Genomic DNA, 26,451 nt, shown 5'->3' with positions numbered 1-26,451 from the left:
ATCGCTGTTGTTTGCTTTAAATCTGCAGGAATAGTTCACCTGGAAATGAAAATGTGCTTCGTGTGCTCATCCTCAGGTCATCAGAGATCAGGAGGAGTTTGTGTTTTCATCAGATTTGGAGAAATGTAGCATTGCAGCACTTGCTCACCATTGGAGTGAATGGGTGCCGTCAGAATGAGTGTCCAAACAGCTGATAAAAACATCACAATAATCCACAGCACTCCACTCCATCAGTGAACATCTGGAGAAGACAAACGCTGAAAAAAAAAACAGCATTATTATTATTATTTTTTTATTTTTTTTATGGAGACTGTGAATTATTTCAACTTATTGTTACTTAAAACCATTTTCATTAACTAAAAAAAAAACCTGTAATGAAATAAAATATGTATTATGTGAAGAACTTAAACTTTTTTTTTTTAATATGAAATGCTGACTGAAATAAGTAATAACCTAAATATGGTGACATATTTAAAAATATGTCATATAAAAAAATATATGAATATTTATTAAACAAAAAAATAAAACTTGATATTTTTATTAAAAATTAAAATAAAAAAATGCAGCCTTGGTAACATACTGAAATAAATAAATTTAAGTGGAAGTACTAAATTACTAAAACCGAAATGGAAACGAAAATTATTTTAAGCTAAAAACCAATATAAAAAAAAAAACAACAACAACTAACAAAATTGACAAAAGCTCATAAGAAAGTTACTAAAATTTGGGGGGGGGGGGGGGGGCAGCAAAAAAAAAATAAAAAAAAAATAAAATAAAGGCTTATTCAAAATAATATCCATAATAACGCTTCCTCCAGTGAAAAAGTGTTCTGGTGTTCTCCAGATGTTCACTGATGGACTGGAGTGCTGTGATGTTTTTATCGGCTGTTTAGACTCTCATTCTGCGGCACCCATTCACTCCAATGGTGAGCGAGTGATGCAATGCTACGTTTCTCCAAATCTGATGAAGACACAAGACACGGATGAGTTTCCAGTTCATTGTCACGCTGTCAGCAGGTTTAACGGAGGAGCGTTCAGTCGCGCGGGTCGCTGATCTCTAAGTGGTCTGGGATGGGGAGCCCGGTGAGGACGGTCAGACACTTGTTCCAGACGCTGAAGACGGGACAGATGGGCTGAGAGAAGGCGATGTCGAAGGTGTGCAGGTGCTGCGTTCCAGCGGCGTCGTAGAATGCCAGCGAGCCGAGGTCGTAGTCGAGCAGGACGCCCAGACGCCGCATGTGAGGAGACGGCTCGATGGGGAACTCCTTACTGTTGTGACGCACGGCCCACGAGGTGTTACAGCGGCTCAGGACCCATGATGCCGAGTCCTTCCCCACCCAGCCGTGCTTGGGAGCCGATTTGTAGGCGATCCCGATAGCAAACCTAGAAGGAAAAAGAGAGGACAAAAGTTTTGAATAATTGAGATATTTTAATGTTTTGAGTTTCTTCTGCTCACTTGCGCTGCATTTGTTTGTTCAAAAATACAGTAAAAATTGTAAAATATTAGTATCATTTAAAATAACTGTTTTCTATGTGAATCAGTGTTTTAAGCGGCCCAAAAGAGGTGCCGGTACTCTATTATAGCCTCTTTTTTTTTTTTTTGATGATTCCCCTCATCCTCTGAGGTAACAACAACTATATTGAAGGGCTTTTATATACAGCAGTCAAAAGGCAACCTTAATAATAAATCATTTTATTAGTTTGTGGATTTGCTTGAGCTAGAAAGAACTACTGAACATAAATAAAATGTGCAAAAGGATTTTGAAAAAAATACCCTTAGAAAGAGCTACTGCATTACTGCATTCAAACTTCCAAACTGACTCAAATGAATCATGCTCCGAACTCCCGAACTGATTCAAATAATTCGCGATCCCCAAAATGACTCAAATGATTCGCGATCCCACTCCGAACTCCCGAACTGATTCAAATGATTCGCGAACCCGCTTTGAACTCCCGAACTGACTCAAATGATTCGCGAACCCGCTATGAATTCCCGAACTGATTCAAATGATTCGCGATCCCCAAAATGACTCAAATGATTTGCGATCCCACTCCGAACTCCCGAACTGATTCAAATGATTTGCGAACCCGCTATGAACTCCCGAACTGATTCAAATGATTCGCGATCGCCAAACTGACTCAAATGATTCGTGAACCCGATTTGAACTCCCGAACTGACTCAAATGATTCGCGAACACGCTTTGAACTCCCGAACTGACTCAAATGATTCGCAAACCCACTACGAACTCCTGAACTGATTCAAATGATTCGCGAACCCTATATGAACTCTCGAATTGATTCAAATGATCCGCAAAGCTGCTCCGAACTCCCGAACTGATTCAAATGATTTGCGAACCCGCTATGAACTCCCGAACTGATTCAAATGATTCGCGATCCCCAAACTGACTCAAATGATTCGCGAACCCGCTCCGAACTCCCAAACTGACTCAAATGATTCGCGAAGCTGCTCCGAACTCCCGAACTGACTCAAATGATTCACGATCCCGCTCCGAACTCCCAAACTGGTTCAAATGATTCACGCTCCATACTCCGAACTAGGAAGAATTAGGAAGCGTGCATTGTGAAGAGCGCTCTGAAAAGCGGCAGTGAAGGCAAAGGATTAAAACCTCTATTAAAACAGATGTCCAAATGAACGTACTGGTACGCTTAAAGCACGTTCTGGGCGCACGGAGAGGTGGTGGTACGCTCAAGAGCTATATTTGGAAGTGGCGGTACTGAGTACCAGCCCACTTAAAGCACTGATGTGAATATGTGTCAAACAGTAATGTATTTCTGTGATGCACAGCTGTATTCTCAGCATCATTCCTCCAGTCTTCAGTGTCACATGATCTTCAGAAATGATGATTTGCTGCAAAATGTTCTGATTTATACAAGTTTAAGTGCAAATAAGGTTTTTTTGTTATCATTAAAAGTGTAGACGATATTGTTAATGATATATTATAACTAATGATGAATGGTAATTATTTGAAATAAAGGTAAAATTAAATATTAGATGAAGAACTTAAACTTGAAGTTATAAAATAAAATAAAAAAATAAAATAAAAATTATTAGCTTCAACTTAAAAAACATAAACATTTTAAATGCTGTCTTAGCAGCTAACAGAAATAAATTTGAATGTAAGTTCTAAAAGTTTTATAAATATAAAATATATATATATATATATATATATATATATATATATATATATATACTAAAATTACTAAAACTGAAGTAAAAAAATAAATAAACCTAAATTAAAAAATGTAAAAATAAGTAAAATAAAATGACAAAGGCATATAACATTTCAGAAAATTAAAATATATATATATATATATATATATATATATATATATATATATATAAAATTAAGCATAAAAGCTAATTTAAAATAGTAATAAATCATATAACAATATTTAAATAATACTACAATAACTCTAGGCTCTTGTCCAATATCTTGTCATGAGACAAAGCCCCGTGGTATCACTAGGTTTGAACGAGACGAGGAAGCTGTGCTCTGTGTGTGTTCACCATGTGCTTCCTCCGATCAGAACCTCCCAGTAATGTCTGCCGCTGTCGATGAACACGTTCCCCGGCACGCCGTAGTTCCCCGAGCTGCCGAAGCGGTCCTGAGCGTGGCTCTTCATCGACGAGGCTTCGTCCCGCTCCACCGTCAGACTGTCGTGGGACACCTTCAGCTTCCTGTGGGCCGACTTTGGGTCCAGCTTGAACGGCTGACCTGCCATCCACAAACGATCACATCCATCCCATCAGTGCATCACGGAGACTCATGGCTTCAGATGTAGAAATGATTGTGAGATGAATGTGTGCTGCAGTGTGAGTGAACAGAAGGCTCACTGTTGGTCTTGAGTTTGGCCGGAGGACTGCCGCGGCTCCCAGCCTGATTCAGGGCCTTCACCATGAAGATGTACCTGGTGCCGCTCTGCAGGCCGTGGACCGTGTAGTGGTTCTGCTTGATGTTGGGCACGATCATCCAGCTCTCCATCGAGTTACACAGACCTGAAACGACACGCATGTTTAATACAACAACCCAAAACACGCTCTACATTTCTACTGGAGAGCGATAATACACTGACATGCTCCTTCACTGTGAACGTGTGCACAACAGAGGTGCATATATACTGCTTAAGAATCATTCTGCATGTGCCATTTCTGAAAATAAAAATGATTTCAGGATTAATTTGAGTTAATATAATGATAATAATAATAATTGTATTAAGATGAAGCTTGAAAAGTAAAATCATTTCAGGCCTGAAAGTCTTATGAAATCGTGGTGTAAAATAAAATAAAATAAAATAAAAATTAAACATAAAAATTAAACAATAACATAAATTACATTAAAAACGATTTCAGAATTAATTTGAGTTAATATAATAATAATAATAATAATAATAATAATAATAATAATAATAATAATAATAATAATAATAGTATTAAGATGAAGCTTGAAAAGTAAAATCATTTCAGGCATGAAAGTCTTATGAAATCGTGGTGTAAAATAAAATAAAATAATGAAATAAAATAAAATAAAATAAACAAGCATAAACTAAAAAAAATAAAAAATTAAACAAATTAAACAATAAAATAAATTAAATTAAAATAAAAAAGATTTCAGAATTACTTTGAGTTAATATAATAATAATAATAATAATAATAATAATAATAATAGTATTAAGACGAAGCTCAAAAAGTAAAATCAATTTGGGCCTGAAAGTTTTGTGAAATCATGGTGTACAAAAATAATAATAATAATAAAAATAAAATAAACATAAACATAAACAGAGAAAAAACATAATAAAATAAAATAAAAAAATGGATGAAAACCCTGAAATGAGATATGTTTAACAATAATACAATTAATTAACTAAAACTAGTTAAATAAGCTGAAATAAAAATATAAAAGCTAAATATTAATTTATTCATCCAGGAAATCCTAAATAATTTTACTATTAGGTCAACGTCATTAAACATAATGAAACAAATATTGAAAATTAATTTAATTGACTGATTGAAATAAAGCTGAAATAAAATTAATAATAATTATATAAATATTCAACGAAAAACCTTCGCTTAAACATCATGAACTGAAATGTGTTTTAAGTTGAAGTAATCAAACTAAAACTGAAGTACAAATAAATGAAAGCTAAATATTAATTAATTCTGTCCGTCTAATGAATTAGCATTAGTGACAGTAAAAATACATTTACCCCTAAATAGTTTTAATGTGACATAAGTCTAAACATACTTCTAATTATTGCTTCCTAAAAATACAGAATTGTATTTGATGCAGAATTCTATTTTATACTAATATATATATATATATTTTACTTTATTGTTTACTTTCGCATTTTTTATTTTTATTTATTTAAACGATTTAATTTAAATCTGCTGGTGAAATCAGGCATTATAATGAACAGCAAATATTCTCCCTTTATATCAATTATGTGTTAACTGCATATTTGGATTAGCTAATAATAATCACACCTCAGTATAACATTTCTACAAAAAAAATAAAAAATAGCTGGTTGCACATGAATTGCAAATAATGCGGCTGATTTAGCATTCCTTCTTGCCATCCCAGGATCTGATGTTAGTGAAATGTGTTTTCTGCTGCTTTGGCTCTGTGTCGGTCCTCTCTGATCGTCTGCTCGTTCACTCACTGACGACGTTGGTCTGTCCGGTGGAGATGGTGTACTGCAGCTCGTACGAGACCACGCTGAACTCGTCCTCTGAGCTCCAGTGGACTGTGATGGTGTCGTGAGACGCTGTGCAGAGCTCCTCGCGGATGTTAGGAGCGTTCGGAGCTGTGGAGAACACAAGAGATTGTTTCAGTCACTGTGTCCGGTCAGGACACACATCTACTGCTGTGCAGACGCACGGTCACATATAAACACACGATGTCTTTACTAGCATCAGCAGCTGTTTCTCACTTCAGGAGCAAGAGATGATCACAGCGTTTAACCCCGAAATAGAAACTATACTGTGGGAGATGATGGTTTATGTTAATGCTTCTGCCTCTTTTGCCCACGCGGAGACACTGAGAACACTTGTTTCTTTTGTTATATAAATGCAATAATGCAAAAAACACAAGCCATTCCTTTAACAAATACGCTATTCTGTGCAAAAATAAATTAATTAAATGAATAAATAAATATATGCAAAACATATATATATATATATATATATATATATATATATATATATATATATATATATATATATATATATATATTTATAAGAAAATAATAATCAGGGTTATTACAGATGACTAAATCTAAAACTGAAACTTTTTTTTAAGTAAAATTTGCATCAAATAAAATAGAATAATATATATTATAAACTATATATATATATATATATATATATATATATATATATATATATATATATATATATATTATTATTATTATTTTTTTTTTTTTTAAGTAAATTTAAATAATTTTAGATGTATTCAAATAACTAAAACAGAAAAGAAATTACTAAAAATTATTAATGAAACAACAAAATTACTAGGTTTAACAAAAATGTAAATGAAACAAAATTAAAAACTGAATCAAAATATTAATAAGGATGAAAACTATATATACATGTATAATATATATTTAGTATTATTTATTTTGATATATTACTTCTATTATTTATCTAAGATACATAGTCCTTGGCAAAAAAAAGTGTACATATATGTGCATTCTTTGAACCGAAAAAGGGGGGGGGGGGGGGGGGGAGTTATTATATATATATATATAAAAATTTGGAGCCAAACTTGGTTTAAATCAAACACATAACACTGACTGAACTTCATTGGCTGCCAATGAATGCATGATTTTTTAAATATGAATCAATGCATTTTTTTTGCCATCAAGTGGCGCTGTTATCAAACCTCTCAGATATCCTCAGAATAAGGCATTACGGTTTCCTTCTAAAATGACAAAGCATTTAAAGATACAGCCAGACGTCCGTGCCAAAACTTGACTCCTTATGAAGTTCATCTGTGCCAAAAATCAGACAAAATGCAGTAACGGTGTCACTCAAATCCACGACCGAGGCCAGAGTGGAGTGTAGATTTCAGAGCTCCTCACAGGAGCAGAAGGGACTGCAGTAAATATGTTTCTCTGGTGTTTCATCTCTGTGCGGTCCTTCATTCTGAGTCACGGCAGACGGCCGGCTCGAGGGAGTCATCAAACACACAGTCTGCCAACGGCTCACTGTAGCTGCACAAAAGCACTTCATGCTAATAATAGTGACGCCATCCACATTTATTGCCATATGTTTGCCCTTTAAGGCACAAAACATTTTATGCAAAACAATACATAAAGGATTCTAGCTCTGTAAACAGCAATGCTTTGAAAGAAGTCTCTTCTGCTCATCAAGGCTGCGTTTATTTGATAAAAAAAAATACAGTAAGAAGTATGAAATATTATTGTAATATTTGCATTTCATCAAAAATACAGTAAAAAATTTTAAATATTATTGTAATATTTTCATTTAACCAAAAATACAGTAAACATTTTTAAATATTATTGTAATATTTTCATTTCATCATACAGTAAAAATTGTGAAAGATTATTGTAATATTTTTAATCCAAAATGCATAAAAAATTCTGAAATATTACTTTCATATTTTCATTTCATCAAAAATACAGTAAAATTTTGATTTATTATTTTAAAATTTTCATTTAATCAAAAATACAGTAAATTTTTTGAAATATTATTGTAATATTTTCATTTAATCAAAATTACATTAAAAATGTTGAAATATTATTGTAATATTTTTATTTAATCAAAAATACAGTAAGAATTTTGAAATATTATTGTAATATTTTCATTTAATTAAAAATACAGTAACATTTTTTAATAATTATTGTAATATTTTCTGAGTGAATATCTCTTAAACTGTAATTTATTTCAGAGATGCACAGCTGTATTTTCAGCATGACTGTTTTCAACATTGTTAATAATCAGAAATGTTTCTTTGAGAAGCAAATCAAGAAAATCATATCATATCAAAATCATACAAGAATGATTTCTGAAGATCATGTGACACTGAAGACTGGAGGAATGATGCTAAAAAATACAGCGGAGCATCACAGAAATAAATTACACTTTAACAGATATTCACTTAGAAAATATTACAATAATATTTACAAATTTTTACTGTATTTTTAATCAAATTAATGCAGCATTAGAGAGCAGAAAGTACTTCTTTCAGAAGCTTTAATGCATGCCGATTTCCAATCCAGAGTTGGAGAACTGACCGGTCAGGTAATCCAGAGCCTCCAGCATCTTCTTCTCTCTGGAAAAGTCCAGTGCGAACCCGTCGAACGCGTCGTTGAGGTTGATCTCTGGGATCAGGATCTGTGAGGACGCCGTCGCCATCGACACTCTGTGAGATTTCAATCATGCACAAACTCATTTACTTCTCAGCTTCCTCTACACTATAAGTGTCCTGGAGCACTAAAGCAGTCTGAAGTCTCGGGGGACATTTGAAGCAACAGCCAAAAATACATTGTATGGGTCAAAAGTATGCATTTTTCTTTTAAGCTTAACAAGTGTCCTCACCGCTCCGAGACGCTCTTGGCGGTCTGCAGGAATCGAGCGTGGTCCGTCTCTTTCAGAACCTGATCGGCTTGAGCGATGAGCGAGGACGATCTCTCCACGAACTGCTTACAGCTAGCGATCTGCTGAGCCAGCTTTCTCAAGCGGACCACCTACAAACAGACAAACACACGCATGAGGACACAGACAGGCCAGCTTTCCCAATCCAACATTAAGAGTTTGTCCTTTTCTAGTGTAAAAACGCCAACGGTTATCCACGTTATCATCAGATATAAAAGGGTTTGATGAAGGTCAATTTTTAAGAGCACATAAAGAACATGTAAAGACCTTATTGAAGGGAACACAATACATCAGTGTGCTCTCTAAATGTTAGTGTTTAGGGAGAAACACTGAGTTTTAATAGCAACACTAAAAATACAATTCCCTACTAATATACAATAATTTAAACTTTTTTTTTTTTTATATATATATAAATTAATAAATAAAAGCTGTCTGGCTTTAAACACACACAAACTTTTTTTTCACTTTTTTTTTTTAATTTAGCTAGTTGCCATTGCAACATTTTTTTTTTTCCATATAGTTCAGGTACTAAAATAATGAAAACTAAAAAGTAAAATAAATAATAATAAAAATAAAAATAATAATACGAAAACAATAAAATTACTAAAATTAACAAAAACTGACAATCTAAAATAAACTCTAAAACTACTTTAAAAATCATGAATTAAAATAGAAAAACATTAACTGAAATAAAATATTTTAAAATATTTACAAATTTGAAATTTTATTTCAGCTACATTTTCATTTAGTCGAAAAATAACTAAAACTAAAACTTACAAAATGCATAGACATGATTTAAAAAACAACAAAAACAAACAGATAATAATAAAATTACAAAAAAAATATAAATTATTTTAACTAAAATAAAACTATAAAAACACATATTCGAATAGCTCTGCTCCCAAGCGTTAGAAAATATGGAATTTTTACTGTAAAAAACAGTGTTTTTGTCTTATTTTCCAGCGCAAATGTCTAAAAGATTGTTAAATCAAGACACATTTATTTGAGCATCAAACTGAGAGGAGATGTTGTTTTGCTGATTGTTGTCAGTGTAACGCTCGAGTACCTTTCCTTCTTTGATCTTGGTGCTGATGATTTGTCTTCTCTGCTGGACGATGTTTATCAGCGTGTCACACTCTTCTGTCAGTTTGTTCTCCTGATGAGCTGCATTGTGCTGAGACCAAATGATCAAATCATTTAACAAACAATGGAAAAATAACACAAATGTGTACAAAAACCACATTTAATAAAGACATTGGAGGCTGGCTGCATGAAGCTGCACCCCTAAAATCACAGAGCAAAAACAAGAGTGATATATATAAGGACAAATATTTGATTCAAAATATAATTTATTATTAATAATAATTGCTGTATAATATAAGCAGAGTAACAGCTGTCTGGCTTTAAACAAACGTAAACATACTTTAATGATTAACTTATTATAAACTGACTAATAATGTCAAAATAGTGTGAAAATAGGTTTAATGTATTTTAAAATGTGTCTAATGTGTTTTCAAACTTTAAAAACTATATAGACATAATAATAAAAAATAAAAAAAATCACAAAAAAATGTAATTGCTAAAACTTAAACTAAAAAAAAATATATAAAAAAATATTTTATAAAAATAAAATCTTTTCATTACTTGAAATAAGATGAACATTAACAGAAATAAAACAAAATGTAAAGAATTTTATTTTAGCTAGTATCACAGTTTAAAAAAAACATTATATATATATATATATATATATATATATATATATATATAGAGAGAGAGAGAGAGAGAGATACATTCTAATAATAAATCAGAATATTGGAATGATTTCTGAAGGATCATGTGACATCATGTCTGGAAATTCAGCATTGCATCACAGAAATAAATTATATTTTAAAGGATATTAAATTAGAAACTATTATTTCATATAGTAATAACATTTGACTGTTTTTTTCTGCATTTTTGATCAAATAAACGCAGCCCTGATGAGCAGAAGAAGCGTCTTTAAAAACATTACAAGCCTCACTGAACGTTTGAGCGCTAGTGTAAAACATTAACATTAAACTCATTTAAGTGGATATAATCTGAAGTAATGCTGCAGAAGGACCTCCACATGTTGACACGTCTGGATCAGCTTCGCCATCAGGTTCTCCAGCTCACTGTTCCTCTTCATCAGATTGCTGAGGTTCGAATCCAACATTTGCTGCAGAAAAACAACAGAGATATGGTTTCAGCACAGTTTAACTCACTGAGGGGGAAGCTGGAGCCGAACTGAATCCATCAGTGAGTCTGTCACAGATTTGGCTTTAGAAAAGCAGATCAAGTTCATCTGATGAGCTGCAACCTCATTTCTGCTTCACATCAACACACTAACAGTGCTTTTGCATTTGTAGAGTTGAATACAAAATGTTGCGTTTTTTTTTTTTTTTACAGATTTTTTTTTTATGAAAGGATTTTCATACTTAAAATAAGACACAGATTAACTGAAATAAAATAAAAATGTTTTATTTCAGCTATAGCTGCAAAAGCAACATTTCTCATTTTTGTTTAGCTGAAGTACAAAAACAAATAAAGCTTAGAAATATATATATATATATATATATATATATATATATATATATATATATATATATATATATATATATATATATATATATATATTTGTAAAAATTACAAAACTTTAGCTAAAATTAAAATGAAACCCAACATGTAAAAAAAACAAAAAAAAACAAAAAAAATCTTAAAGCTTTAAAAATATTTTCATTGCTTAAAATATGATAAAAATGAACTGAAATATAATATAAAATAACTAAAACTAAAGACAATATAGACAAAATAAATAAAAAATACAGAAACACCACCAAAATTACAAAAAATGACAAATATAAAAATAAAATCTAAAAGAAAACAATTTAATTAAACATTAACTTAGCAATGAAAACTAAAAAAATATAAAAAATGTAATTAAAAAACTAAAAAATATATTCATTTTACCTGAAATAAGATTACATTAACTGAGATAATATATATATATATATATATATATATATATATATATATATATATATATATATAAACAAATTAAACTGCGTCTCATTTTCATTTAGTTGAATTACTAAAATAAACATAATAACAACTATATAGACATTTTAAATAATAATAATGTATGACAAAAACAACAAAATCACTAAAACTTAAACTGAAATTAAAACTAAAATCTCTAAAACTAAAATATCTAATTAAACTATTAATAAAACCTAGATTAGTGTATAAATCATGTTTTTGAAGTTCTGCTCACAACATGACACTAATTTGCTTAATTGTTTAGCGACCTACAAACAGTCCAGAACATATATATATATATATATTAGGATGATCAGCTGATTGATTGGTCTGAATAGTAAATGAAGCAGCAAATGCCTGTAAAACATGACGTTTGAGTGTTTCATTTGTAAGGAAAAGAGGTCGGTGAGTTCAAACCACGACAAGAGACCAAAGAGAGCATGTGTAATGCGCACAACGCTAAAAATAGACGATCAGAGAGAGATGGAGATCATATTCTCTGCCGGAGATCTGATTTATTGTGTGACATTTCATCCCTGATACATTTTCTCAGATTATACGTCTCTGTTTATCTTTGGGATTTTAACACGAGTGGAACACTTCACTTTGGGCAACTGAACAAAAACACAGCCGATTCTGCACAAGTTTACAACAGTGATGAATATTGAATTCATGCAGTCATTTCAAGTTCAATTTGACCTAATAAGGCCTTTTTGTCCTGCATTTTGGTGCATGTGGGTGAGTTTATCTGGAAGTGTGCATGCAGAATTATTTATGAGCAGTGAATCACACGATGCAGGATTATGCACTCGGCAAAAAAGACAAGTTGATTCTGATTTAACCGAATCTGGAGAACGAGCAGGTCGGAGCGTTTGCATCAACATTAAAGAAACAGTTCACTCAAAAATGATTTTTTTTTTTAAATGCAGCATTGCATCAGTGCTCTGCAGTGAATGGGTGCCGTCAGAATGAGAGTCCAAACAGCTGATAAAAACATCACAATAATCCTGTTTTGTAAACACTTGATCTGTGCAGATTTCTCTCCTGATTCAGACCAGAACACTTTTTCACTGGAGGAAGAATTATTATGGATTAATACTATTTTGACTATTTTCATTTCTTAGTTTCTGCCACAATTTCTGCCACAATTTCACAATTTAAGTTTTATTGGATATATATATTTCTATTATTTTTTTTTTTACGTATTTAATTGTTATATTTTTATATTTTTAATATATATATATATATATATATATATATATATATATATATATATATATATATATATATATATATATATAAATTATTTTATTTTATTTCAAAAACAGTTTTATGTAACAATAACATTATTTACAGCACAAAAGTCATTTCCTGAAGTCAAAATACCATTCACAGTCTCCATAAAGAAATTTATATTATGAATTATGTATTCATATTTAAGCCAAAAGAAGCAGTTTTAAAATTAAAATCATCTTAATGCTGGATGCGTTTCATCTTTTCTCTTCTCCATATGTTCACTGATGGACTGGAGTGCTGTGGATTATTGGGATGTTTTCCTCAGCTGTTTGGACTCTCATTCTGACGGCACCCATTCACTCCAATGGTGAGCAAGTGATGCAATGCTACATTTCTCCAAATCTGATGAAGACACAAACTCATGAGCACACTTTCAGCTTATTTTCATTTTTGGGTCAACTTTAAACAGTAGCAAGTCAATTTTTCTACAATACACGATGATTAAACCTGTTTTGCAACATTGGTAGATGTGCAAAACCCAGTAAATGATCCTCACTGTTGATAATAAAACACTAGTAAGAAATTCTAGCATCATTTACCCCCAGGAGGTGCTGTGGACGAATGCAAAATTGTAAAGCTAACACTAGGATTCCCATTTTTTCCTCTACATTACGTCATCTTCAGAGCATTGGGAAAAGAAAGGCCATTATAATATGAAGTTGGAGAAATCCCACATGACTCTGAATGGACCAGTGAACATCACTTACAGCACCTTTTAAAACAATTTAGGCCACAGAGTTTTCGGTTGTGTTTCAAAGTGCCTCGGCCGGAACAAAAATAGAAGCTTTTATCCGAACCACTAAATCATTTATGCAATACATGATCAGGTGTGAAGAGCCATAGAAAGCAGGAGAACATGTTGAGCTCCTATTGTTAGCAAGCAACGTGCGAAACATTGACATCTAAAAAAATTAACAGATTTACAGTAAAATGAAAGGTGCTTACTTGCATAATCTGTCTTAGATCAGATCTCACTTCTAATATGCACACAGATAAACATTAAGATCTCTTTTGAAACTGTTATATTGTCATAACTCCTAATCTTGGGTGTCTTGAGAGTGAGGACATTTTCAGCAAATGTTAATTTTTGAATGACTCCATTAGAAGTTCAGCAGTTTCCACAGGCCTTGTTCATATGGAAATAAGTAGAAATACGCTAAATAAGATAAAAAATGACGACTCTCAGCTGGTATTTCTGCAGTACATGCTCATTTCGAAAGAAAAACTGCTTTCGAAGCACATAGCGAGTGCAGCCATCTGACAAAGCCCAGTGAAATATGATCGCTGGAAATTATTACTGAAGCGTCTGTGAACTGTGAGCTTACACTCGCTCCAGTCATTTCCAGCAATCGGATTTTTCTCAGGAAGGAACAACGGTGCGTCCAGAAAAAAGGTGTAGAAACAAACACGCTTTCCAACAAGAGGAAACTGCCCGACTTCCTTTTTTCATCCGTTTCAAATTACTTTCCACTTATTGTCTGCCGTCGAGAATGTCACAGTATGTTTGCAAGGAAAAACGTGTTTGGTTTGTGTTGCTGGAGCCTTCATCTGTATCATTATGTTGCCTGAAATACTTTTATTGCACCAACTTGGTTTAGGGTTTTTCAAAACAATCCCTCTATGATTATGTATAAAGCAAATCTGCAAGATAGGGTCATTGTAGCAATATGGTCTATAAAGCTTAGCTGATCGTCAATCACAACACCAAGGTTCATGGCTGTCCTGGAAGGAGTTATGGTTGACAAACCTAGCTGTATAGAAAAGCTGCAATGAAGTTCTTGGTCGGCTGAGACCACAAGCAGTTCTGTCTTTGCACGGCTGAGTTGTAGGTGGTGGTCTTTCATCCAGTCAGGGATGAATCCAATCCAAAAAGCAATCATTGGATAATCTGGCTGGAATGAGAAGTAGAGTTGAGTGTCATCACCATAGCAGTGATAGAAAAAACCATGCTTTTGAATGACAGATCCTAAAAATGACATGTAGACAGAGAAGATAAGTGGTCCAAGTACTGAGCCTTGAGGAACCCCAGTAGTAATAAGTTGTGAGTTGGTGACCTCCCTTCTCCAAGACACTCTGAAGAACCTATCAGAGAAGTAAGATTTGAACCACTGGAGTGCAGTTCCTGAGATGCCCATCTTCATGAGGGTTCACAGGAGGATCTGGTGATTAACTGTGTCAAGAGCAGCAGACAGATCCAAGAAGATGCTTTTTCTGCGTCCGAGAGAAGAGTGGAGGAGAAGAGAGTTTGTATGCGTTATGATGTGATTGTCAGTTTGAGGTGTGAGGAACTGGCTGCGGATGGTTGTTGATCTGTTTATGAAGAATGCTGCAAAGTCATCAGCTGTAAGAGCTGAAGTGGGGCGGGCAACAAAGAAATGAGAAGGTTTTGAAAAGTGTGCGAGAGTCAGAACAATTGTTAATTTTATTGTGGTAATATGTTGTTTTATCAGTTGAGACTTTGAAACATAAAAGGAAGAGAGGAGACTGTGATACAAAGTAGGGTCTGTAGTGTTTTTTTAATTTGCGCTACTTTGCGATGAACAGTGAACATCATACAGCCAGGGTTGGGGGGTAGAGCGCTGGTCTCACAACCAAAAAGCAACCATTCACAAAAGTTCAGCAATCACAATGTACTGCATGCATCAACATTTTAGCAACACCTAAAAAGCAGCCACCTAGCAAACATTCACAAAACATCCACAGCCGCCTAGAAACCTTTCACAAAACCTACGCAACCACATAGCAAGCATTCACAAAACCATCAAAATGTTGGTGGATTCAGCTTTCCATGCCGTGTCTTTGTAATTATTTGTGAAATTTGCAAGCAACTTTTTTTTCAGCGTCAGCACATATCATTAGATATTTTCATAGATATGATATGTTTTCATAGTTTAGATTTTACCATGTTTAATTCAGCAAAGCATTCAAAGAAAAGAAAAACACAGAGTTTTATAGAAACCGCAGTGATTCACAATGTTTGCGCTCTTAATTTTCTAAAGGGCATTTATCTGGAGTCAGACGTGTTTGCGTGTCAAAAGAAAATGCTTTATCTGAATGATTTATAACCACTTTAGACTCTCTACAAGGTTCTAGCAGTAAATATAACCTCTTGTCTATTATTTATATTCAATAAACAAGCTATACTGGTTTTTGTAGTTGGGTCCATTTCTAAGCAAAACAACACAGCAACCGTTAGGTTTTGTTAATATTTTGTTAAGATTTCGGTTTTATTTTTATATTTTCACTTTAATTCAAAAGGTTTTAGCAATTTTGTTGTGTTTTTGACTTTTTAATTATGTTAATATATTTGTTTTATTAATTAGGTTAATAAAGGTTAATAAAGTTCATAGAAAATAAAGGTCATTTTTAATAGTCAAACTTATACTTAATAAGATGAAATGAGAAATGCTGGCTTGGCAAGCTGAAATAAAATAAGTTTATATGTACATTCAATTTAATAAAAATACAAATTCTAAGTCAGTTAATTACCTTTTTTTCCCAATTCTCATTATTTAATAATAAAATAAAATAAAAAATAAATACTACCGTGATTTAAATTCTAATACTTGAAATGAAATAGGTATTCATTGAAATTAAATATAATTAAACTGAAATAATAAATTAAATATGTATATAATATAAATTTAACAACCATCAAACTAACTATTAATAAGTAACAAATTAGGAGTTTATGGAGGCAAACGACATAATTAATAGTTTGTTAACAGTGAGAATTGGACCTTAAAATCAAGTGTGACCATATATATTATTTTGATTATATTTCAATTGATGTTTATTTTATTTAAAGGTTTTACTTTTAGTGAAAAATATATTAGCTATCAAATACTGAGACATTCTCATATATTTATGATCATTTACCATGCAAATTAATATACTGATTGTGTTTGTAATGAAACAGAAGATAAGATATAACGTAATGCCATGTGTCTGTGTTTGGATGTGCATCACGTGATCATCAGAGAATCATGTTAACGGCAGACTGACTGAATCTCCAGATCACCGTCGAGCTGTAAAATAGGTCACATGATGCTGTAACACAACACACAGCACAGTGTCGGCGCACATGAATCATTCATTCCCTCCAGCAAACACAGCAGAGGATGCTGGGATTGAGAGAGATCAGCTCACAATCAGCAGTGTTTTTCACTGTGTAAATAGTGTTCTGTTGATAATAAAGGAGAAGGGTGACATGGGAGGCCAGAGGTTACATTCACCCCAAAAACACAAGAAACAGAAAAGCATTACATTTTATGGCAAAAATTATTTTTAAATTATTATTATTATTATTATTTTTGCATTGTTCTGACATTATACTCGTGACAATTAAAGAAATGTTCTGCTTCAATTACATTTATCCACGATTTACATATATATATATATATATATATTTTTTTTTTTTTGAATTCTCATTTTTTATTAAACATCACCTTGACAAATAGCTGAAATAAGTTTAATTATTTGTTTTTTTTAATTAAGCCTGTTTATAGGGCTAACAAAATTTTATTTGCATTAGTTTTTGTATATAATCAGACATATTGCTTATTTACACACTTTTAATGTGTGTAAATTTTATCTTGTCTTTAATTAACATACTTGTGCCTTTTAAACTATTTCAAATATAATAGAGTAAACATAATGAGAATCACCTTGAAATAGGATGTCCTTTAATTATGACATTATTATCATTACTATTTAGGACATTTTCTACTTAAATTCAATTTATGCACAATTTACAAAAATGAACGGATAATTAACCTTATTTTATATTTTAGAAAAAATGTTTATACTTTAAGATGGTTCTCATTATTTTATCTTTGTTATATTTTAATTAAAATACTACCGTCATGTATAAATATTTACATTGAAATAATAATAATAATTATTATATATATAATATATATACACACACATACATACAGTGATAACCAATAAGCCTGATTATATTATAAATACAAAGTCAAAATGAGAAAATGAGAAGCTTATTATTTTTGTAAAATACCAGCATAAACGATAAAACACAAATACCAGAAAAATGTCCTGAAATATTGTTTGTTAGCATAAAAATTGGCAAGCAACATATAAACCTGGCATTAACAGAGCAGTTAATATTGTGGTCTTAAAACCTGGAAGAGAAATAAGTATTTCTGAGCCAATATGGCAGGAGTGTTTTTATAATATTGGTCGTGAATCAGAAAGATGTGAGCTAAGTTTATGTTCGTATCAGAAAACCATTGCAGTTCTTACAAAGCGATGTGCATTTTAAAAGCACACAAGGGTTTAAACTTCACCTTTAGGGTCTGACTGTAATTTCTGTTGTAGAATAAAACATGAAAGTCTCTCGAAGGAATGTTAACCACAGACCGTATTTTACTCATAAATAGAAAAGCTCTATTATAAAAACCCACATTCAATTCCTGAGGGAGTTTATCCTGAATTATCCTGCCAGGTCGGCCTACAAATCTCTGTCTGAACAGCTCGAGACAGAAAACGCTCGTCCAATCAGTTTTCAGAGTGCTAACAATCCACTGTATATCCAGAAAACATCAGCAGTCTCACCTGCATAAGAAATGCCTTGTATTTATTGTCAATTCAAAAAGCATGTGTAATCAAAGAAATTTATAAAACTTTAACAATATGAGATATGAGATTTTATTAACATTTTATTCTTTGTTGGTTTTAATTTAGCTAAATTTAATAGAGATTTATTGTCAAAAACTGTGATGATCCAATAAATAAATATAATTTTAACAGTTTAATGAATTTTAATTATAGTCATTATACACACACACACACACACACACACACATATATATATATATATATATATATATATATACACTAATTATAAAATTGTCTTTTCTTACAGTACTGTAATGCATTTTTTCCTGTACCATGAAATATTACAATAGTACTATTTACTATTTTGTTTTTATTAAGTAATATTTATTTTGTAAAAATAATAATTATTGTTGTTGTTAATAATATTAAGAAATTGTGCAGCCCTACAAACAAGCACAGTAAACTTGACTTTTTATTTATTTTAATTGTATTTTAAAATCGCAATTTAAAGTATTAAAAAATAAAATAAAATTGTTTCCCCAAAATTCTCCAACCAGATCTCAAAATTGTACGTCATCAAACCATAATGTAAATCATCATCATTATTATTATTATTATTAATACTTGTTTTTTATTGTACAGTGAAATATCACACGCATTATTCATTTTGTTTTAATTCCTTTTATGTAGTAGTTATAATAATAATAATAATAATAATAATAATAATAAGTGTGCAGCCATACAAACAGGCACAGCAAAACAATTTTTTTATTATTAATTTTATTTAATTCGCAACTGCAATTTTTAATGCTAAAATTCCCCAAAATTGTGAAAAAAATAGTTATTATGATGATGTAATTATTGTGTTTCAAATCATAGTTGCAATAAAAAAATAAAAACCTTCTCGTTGGTTTGTCTCTCACCTTCAGCTTGTCGAATCGCTCTCCCAGTGCTGCCACCTGGTGTTCACGGTGATGCCCGACCAGTTTGCACAGCGAGCAAATCAGCTGATCGTCCGTCACGCAGTACATGTTGACCTTCTCCTCTCCGTGCTCGGGACAGGCCAGTCCTCGGAGCCGAGAGTCCGGTACAGGCTCCGTGAGCCGGTGTCCCGTAAACGGCTTCTTGTTCGGGTGAGTCGCACGCAGGCATTCCTGACAATACGAAACCTCGCAGGTGACGCAGGTCTTGACCGCCTCCTGCGGCGGGTCCTGCTCACAGAACTGGCACTGGACGGCTTCGCTCGGTGAACTCATGACCCTGTCGTCATCCACCGGCGGAGGATTGCAGCGACGCGTCTCGGTCGGAGAGTTCGGGCCGCTCAGAGACGCCTTCTGGAAGCGGTCGATGATGTTCTGCAAAGTGACGTTGCGCTTGAGGCCGTCTAGTCCCTGCTGGTCGAGGGTGATGACATAGCGACAGCTGGGACACTGGAACGCAGAGAACGGTTTGCTGGACTCGTCGAACGAGGGACAGTGGGACACCAGAATACGGTGAGCGCAGTTAAAGCACAGGCTGTGGGCGCAAGGCAGCAGAAGAGGATCCTCGAAAAGCTCCAGACAGATTGGACAAGTCAACTCCGACTCCAGTGTGTCCATCTTCAGTGAAGCGATGGGGACGTCAGCCAAACCCAGGGAAGCCGTTTAGCCATCTGCGAACCAACAACAGAGCCCTTGCTGTCACATGATAAACACACACTCCCACAAGTCTGTGTTTTACCCCAACGATCACCATTAAAACAAGGCACAGGGTCGCTTTTCCAGAACCTTCACTCTCACTGTTGTTATGTGGTGGTTGCAACAATTAATTCACATTAATCCGCTTTTATTCAGTGAGGACGCATTAAATTGATCAAAAATGAGAGTTAAGACATTTCTAATGTTGCAAGAGCTTCTATTTCTAATAAATGTTGTTCTTTTGAACTTTCTATTCATTAAAGAATCATTAAAATACAATGTATCATGGCTTCTGCAAAAATATGAACCGTTTTCAGCATTGATAATAATAATCAGAAATGTTTCATGAGCAGTAAATCATCATATTTTCATGATTTCTGAAGATCATGTGACACTTAAGACTGGAGGAATGATGCTGAAAATACAGCAGAGCATCACAGAAATAAATTACAGTTTGACAGATATTCACTTAGAAAACAGTTTTTTTAAATCGTTAAATTATTTAATAATATTTTTTGATTTTACTGTATTTTTGATCAAATAAATGCAGCCTTGGTGAGCAAAAGAAACTTCTTTCAGAAACATATTACAACCCTAAACTTCTGAATGGTAATGATGGTAGTTTTCAATATTGAAAATAACCAGAAATGTTTCTTGAGCAGTAAATCATCATATTTTCATGATTTCTGAAGATCATGTGACACTGAAGACTGGAGGAATGATGCTGAAAATACATCTTTGATCACAGGAATAAATTACACTTTAACACATACTCGCATAGCAAACAGCTATGTTAAATTGTAAAAATACTTCACAATTTCTACAGTATTTTTGATCATAAATGCAGCCTCTGTGAGCAGAAGAGACTTCTTTTATAAACACCACCGACCTCAAACTTTTGAACGGGGGTGTATATTGCCTCAGAAACCACTCAAAGCTTTCATGACTCATTTATATTTCATAACCACAAGCTGCAGGAAAGAAAACTCATATTTGAGACTTCTTTATCTCAGTCGATTCTCCTGAAATTTTCTCCTGCCGCTCCGATGTTTCTCCCGAGTAAAAGCCCTCTGGAGTTTCAGAAGAGATCTTGACATTGTCTGTGCTCTGATTTGACACAAAGTCAGTCAAACATTTCTCATCAACTGATCTGAGCTGCTCCACATTCAGTTACTGGACGGGGTCCATCTCAAATGCACCAAAAGATGATGCTTAACAATGAAGGAAACCAAAATATTACATGCAATGGATGTATATTTACCTAGTAAACCACAATTTTGTTGAGGGGGGACAAAATTACAGTTTTCCTCTGAGCCAAATTACAGACTTTGTACGTGACTTCATCATTATGTTATTTGTATACAGAGATTGGTAGGTCTATTAATCTGTTGATTCCACCAATCCTGGTGCATTATATGCCAATGTAATTAAAAAAGCCATTTTTGGTGTATTTTTTGCATGGTTTGCAGGGCTGTAACTCCTGAAGTATTAAATATATCTTAGTATGCTTTCAGATTTAGGTTCTTAACAAACATTTCTTTTGTTAATAGCATTTTTAAGGCCCAGTATAGTTCAGTTCCTGAGATATTGGGATCTCAATGTGGCTCCATGAGTAAACTGTTAAATAGTATGCCTGATTTAAAATTCCCCTAAATTTTAGGTTGATCATCTCTAAAAATCTTAATACATATAATGGCAGATTATCACTTTGTATCAATTTAACACATCCTTGCTGAATAAAAGCATTGATTTCTTTCAAAACAAAAGGAAGGAAGAAAACAAATCTAACCCCAAAATTTTGAATTGTTGTGTATATGGTTACAAAAGATATTAATATAAATTATTTTTATTCATCAAAGAATCTTCAAAAATGTATCACAGGTTGCAAAATATATTAAGTAGAAAAACTGTTTCAAACATTGATAATAAAGCAGCTTTTTCAGAATGAATTCTGAAGATCACATGACACTGAGGACTGGATGCTGGAAATTCAGCTTTGCATCAAATAAATTATATTTTAAAGTATATTAATATAGAAAACCTTTATTTTAAATTGCAATAATATTTCACAATATTATGTTTTTTTGCTGTATTTTTAAAATCTGTTTTTTTTTTTTTTTTACCAAATCATGCAGCTCTATGTTTTACTGCCATTGTGTGAATCTGTAATTACAAGTACTACATTTTTGGAGTCTGATTATGTAATCCAGATCACATGTGCTCAGTTATTATACTGCTGAAAACCATTTAAAAATGCACAAAATTACCCCCCCCCCCAAAAAAATTAAAAAAAAAAAAAAAAAAAAAAATATATATATATATATATATATAGGGAAAGTGGCATGGCCACATAAAATACATTTGCATATGTCCTAAAAGCACCTCCCAGATTCTGCATCAAACCTGTCTGCATTGTATGTTTCATTGTTTAATATTATAATGCCATAAAACATTGCGGCTCAGTCGAGCAGAAAGCTTCGTCCAGATCTGCTGCTGTACACCGAGGCTTTGTTTCTGACAGCTCCAGTTCATCATCATCTCATCATCCCCTCATTATGTGTGAAAAGAAGCTCAGGTTCATTACTCCACAATGCTGTGTGAAGAAGATGCAGTAATTACTGCTGGCACATCGACTGAGCGACGCTTTCCCAGAGCCTTCAGGAAACAAAAGACCAACTGTTTGACGCTCACACAATATCTGTCAAAATGACCTTCCTTCTCTACATGAAGACTCTTGACCACAACGATTACACACTCCTTTGACCCAAATTATGTTCTCATTACATAAAAAATATCACAGTTTTTCATGTTTTCAAATAAGAATAAACTAAAAAAAACTCAATGATACAAAAGGATGAATGGTAATCATGTAGAAACCAAACATTAATATTTGAGAATTTTTCAATCCTAGTCACAATATGGAGGCTAAAATAAAGTATGTATTTTATTAATATTAATAAACGTGTGAGTTTGTTATTATCTGCCCTCGTTTGACAAAAGAAATATCACATTTTTGACCTTTTAAAATAATAATAAACTCAAGAAAACTCACTAAATAATACAAATGGAAATATTGATTATACTGATATAAGTTTAGAAATGAACTTATTTGGGTTTATAGTTATCCGACCTCCTTTAACCCAAATTATGCTCCCATTACACCAAAATATGACACTTTTCAAATGTTAAAATAATAATAAGGTCAAAGAAAATGTTAGAGGCAAGAAAAAACTTATATTTGAGCCTTTTTGTCTGGATTCAGTTCTGCTCTAAATGCATCCATAAAAGATAATAAATCATAAGTTGTGATGAATGATGTGAGGATCAATGGAAACTGGATCTGAAATCCCAAGCATCAGGATGAATCAATTAATGTTTAACTGTTAAAATCCCTCCAGAGCAACAGAGCAGAAAATGACTAAACACTGACTGACTTTATTTCACTGGAATTCACTTTAAACTCGGTTTTCCAAATCCTCTGAGAACAAATCATCGCGTTTAACTCTAAACTCTTGGGTTAAACTGAGACAGGTACATGCAGACATTAATATTACAGCGCGCGCTCCTGTTTGACTCACCGACGGATTTCGCGTCGCTTCTCGCTTCACAGCCATCTCCAGAACTTCTCTACAGATTCACAAAGCTTGTTTTACGCGGAAAAATAAAGCTCTAACAGAGCAGGAATAACAGATGGTGCAATCACCCATAACACGATAATCCGAACTCACTGCCCTCACAAACACACACACACATTAACACTACAGATGGGAAGTCCGACCCATTTCCGCGAATCGGTTCTTTCGAACGGATCCTTTCAATGGAGCAGCGATTCGGTGATTCTTTTGCGTCATCGCGTAACCCTCTGTAAACATAACCTTCCTTCTCTACACATGAAGACTCTTAACCACAATAATTACACACGCTGGTTTATCACTCCTTTGACCCAAATTATGCTCTCATTATATAAAAATATCACTTTTTTTCATGTGTTAAAATAAAAATAAACAAAAAAAAACCTCAATGATACAAAGAATGTTAATCATATAGAAACCAAACATTAATATTTGAGCCTCTTTGATGATTTTTTTAATCTATGGATGCTCAAATAGAGTATTTATTATATTAACAGCGCCCCATTTGACAAGCTTTAGTCTAAACAAATGTAAACAGGTTTTTTTATTTTCCTTAAAGTTCGCCAGTTTGTTGTTTTTGTCAAAAAATGTTTATTTTGTTTTAGGTTAGTTGTTTTAGTAATTAAACTAAATGAACATGAGCTGAGAAAAACTTAAATTAAATTACTGAAGAATAATATTTTAAAATACAAAATAAGTTGTTTATATGTTTTTTATGCTTTTAGGTTTAGTTTAATATCCCTGCAACTTAAATATATATATATATATATATATATATATATATATATTTGTATATAAAATGAATTTAATTATATACACACACAATTTTTGTGTCATTTTGAAAGTTCAACAGCTTTTTTATAAATAAGAAAATAATTATACAACTCAATATTAATATATTAAATATTATATAATTAAACCTTAATTATTTGTACTTAAGACTACTTACGATCCATATTTAATAATCATCAAGTAAAACATCAAATCATTTCACACAATTGATTTTACTCACAGTTAAATTTAAGATTAATATCTGATTTAATATTAAATGGTCAATTATTGATAAACTGGAGATGTCTGTACGTTATGGATCATCACGAGTCCGAAACACCTACTTGACGAATCCAACGGAATCGAATCATTTTTGCGAACTGGCCCGAGAAAGGAACCGAACGAACGATTCGTTTGGTGAATCGGACATGATTAACACACATATACACACACACACACACACACACACACACACACACACACACACACACACACACACACACACACACACACACACACACTTACACACAGAGAGGGACAGAGGCTGTAAGTAAAGTTAGCTCAACAGGAAAAGCTGCCTGATAATTCCAGGAAAAGCGACTCCACCCAAAGAAAGAGTCGAGTCACTGTCTGTCTCCTCCATCAGTGACTCACTGAGCCCTTCTTCTGAGTGCCCTCACTAGGGGACAACACTCAAATATTTCTGCGATGACTTCAGGATCAGTAATCGATACACGTGCGAGAGATTGTGAGAGAAACTTTCGGTGTGGACGGACTGACCGCTCACAGATACTACACGGATATAATGACTTTGACATTAATTAATCTGACAACAAACTGTTAGAAGAAAGGTTCATTGGGGTTCTATATAGAACCATAGGGTTCTTTACTCAACTCCAAAGAACCTTTTATGCTAAAAAGGTTCTATAATGACAAGAAAGAACCCTTTTGGCACAAAGGGTTCATATCTTGAATTTTGTGACCATTCACATGAATTCATAAATGCATTTGGATACACCGAATAATGCAGTGAAAGAACGCACTCGAAATGCACACGTGCACTAGTATGACTTCATGAAGTAACTTTACATGTGTGCACTTTTTAGGCACGGTTTGTTTAGTTTTTGAATATACTTGATACTGTTAAAAGGCACATCATTAAAATAAAAAATACAAGTTCACATTTCACACCTAATCAAGCGTGGAAAACTTAATTATAACTAGCTAGTAAATTAGTTAAAAATGCCTATTCATATACAGCTATGATTTGGGAACCCGAACTGATTCAAATGATTCGCCATCCTCAAATTGACTCAAATGATTCGCGATCCCACTACGAACTCCCGAACGTATTCAAATGATTCGCGATCCCCAAATTGACTCAAATGATTCGCGATCCCACTACGAACTCCCGAACGTATTCAAATGATTCGCGATCCCCAAATTGACTCAAATGATTCGCGATCCCACTACGAACTCCCGAACTTATTCAAATGATTCGCGATCCCCAAATTGACTCAAATGATTCGCGATCCCGCTCCGACCTCCCGAACTGACTCAAATGATTCGCGATCCCCAAATTGACTCAAATGATTCGCGATCCCGCTCCGACCTCCCGAACTGACTCAAATGATTCGCGATCCCCAAATTGACTCAAATGATTCGCGATCCCGCTCCGACCTCCCGAACTGACTCAAATGATTCGCGATCCCCAAATTGACTCAAATGATTCGCGATCCCGCTGCGAACTCCCGAACTGACTCAAATGAAACGCGATCCCAACACATATAATGCTATAAAAGTGT

At 33.2% G+C, this 26,451-nt stretch overlaps 2 protein-coding genes across 4 annotated transcripts in view; one reads left to right on the top strand and one right to left on the bottom strand.

Moving 5' to 3' along the window:
- LOC128020240 (nuclear factor 7, ovary) overlaps positions 1 to 26,451 on the top strand; it is a 257,606-nt gene that overhangs the window by 26,947 nt on the left and 204,208 nt on the right. The window lies entirely within an intron of this gene.
- On the bottom strand, positions 738 to 24,042 carry LOC128020236 (E3 ubiquitin-protein ligase Midline-1-like). Its single transcript, XM_052607017.1, has 10 exons — positions 23,822 to 24,042; positions 19,491 to 20,218; positions 10,736 to 10,831; positions 9,701 to 9,808; positions 8,578 to 8,726; positions 8,274 to 8,401; positions 5,679 to 5,822; positions 3,856 to 4,017; positions 3,529 to 3,736; positions 738 to 1,382 (listed from the first exon to the last, which is right to left on the bottom strand). Exons 2-10 carry the CDS (start codon positions 20,163 to 20,165, stop codon positions 1,034 to 1,036), a joined length of 2,019 nt encoding a protein of 672 aa, XP_052462977.1. The 5' UTR covers positions 20,166 to 20,218; positions 23,822 to 24,042; the 3' UTR covers positions 738 to 1,033.

The sequence above is a fragment of the Carassius gibelio genome, chromosome A9, assembly GCF_023724105.1.
Source record: "Carassius gibelio isolate Cgi1373 ecotype wild population from Czech Republic chromosome A9, carGib1.2-hapl.c, whole genome shotgun sequence".
Taxonomy (NCBI): domain Eukaryota; kingdom Metazoa; phylum Chordata; class Actinopteri; order Cypriniformes; family Cyprinidae; genus Carassius; species Carassius gibelio.
This window is presented reverse-complemented; position numbering and strand designations above follow the sequence as displayed.

Bases quoted from the DNA above. Each gene is read 5' to 3' on its own strand.
- LOC128020236 (XM_052607017.1), bottom strand. From the start codon at position 20,165: ATGGACACACTGGAGTCGGAGTTGACTTGTCCAATCTGTCTGGAGCTT. The intron at 9,809-10,735 runs GTCCTTCTGCAG...ATTTGGTCTCAG, and splicing joins AGACGTGTCAACATGTGGAG to CACAATGCAGCTCATCAGGA. The intron at 8,402-8,577 runs GTGAGGACACTT...GAAATCTCACAG, and splicing joins GCCAAGAGCGTCTCGGAGCG to AGTGTCGATGGCGACGGCGT.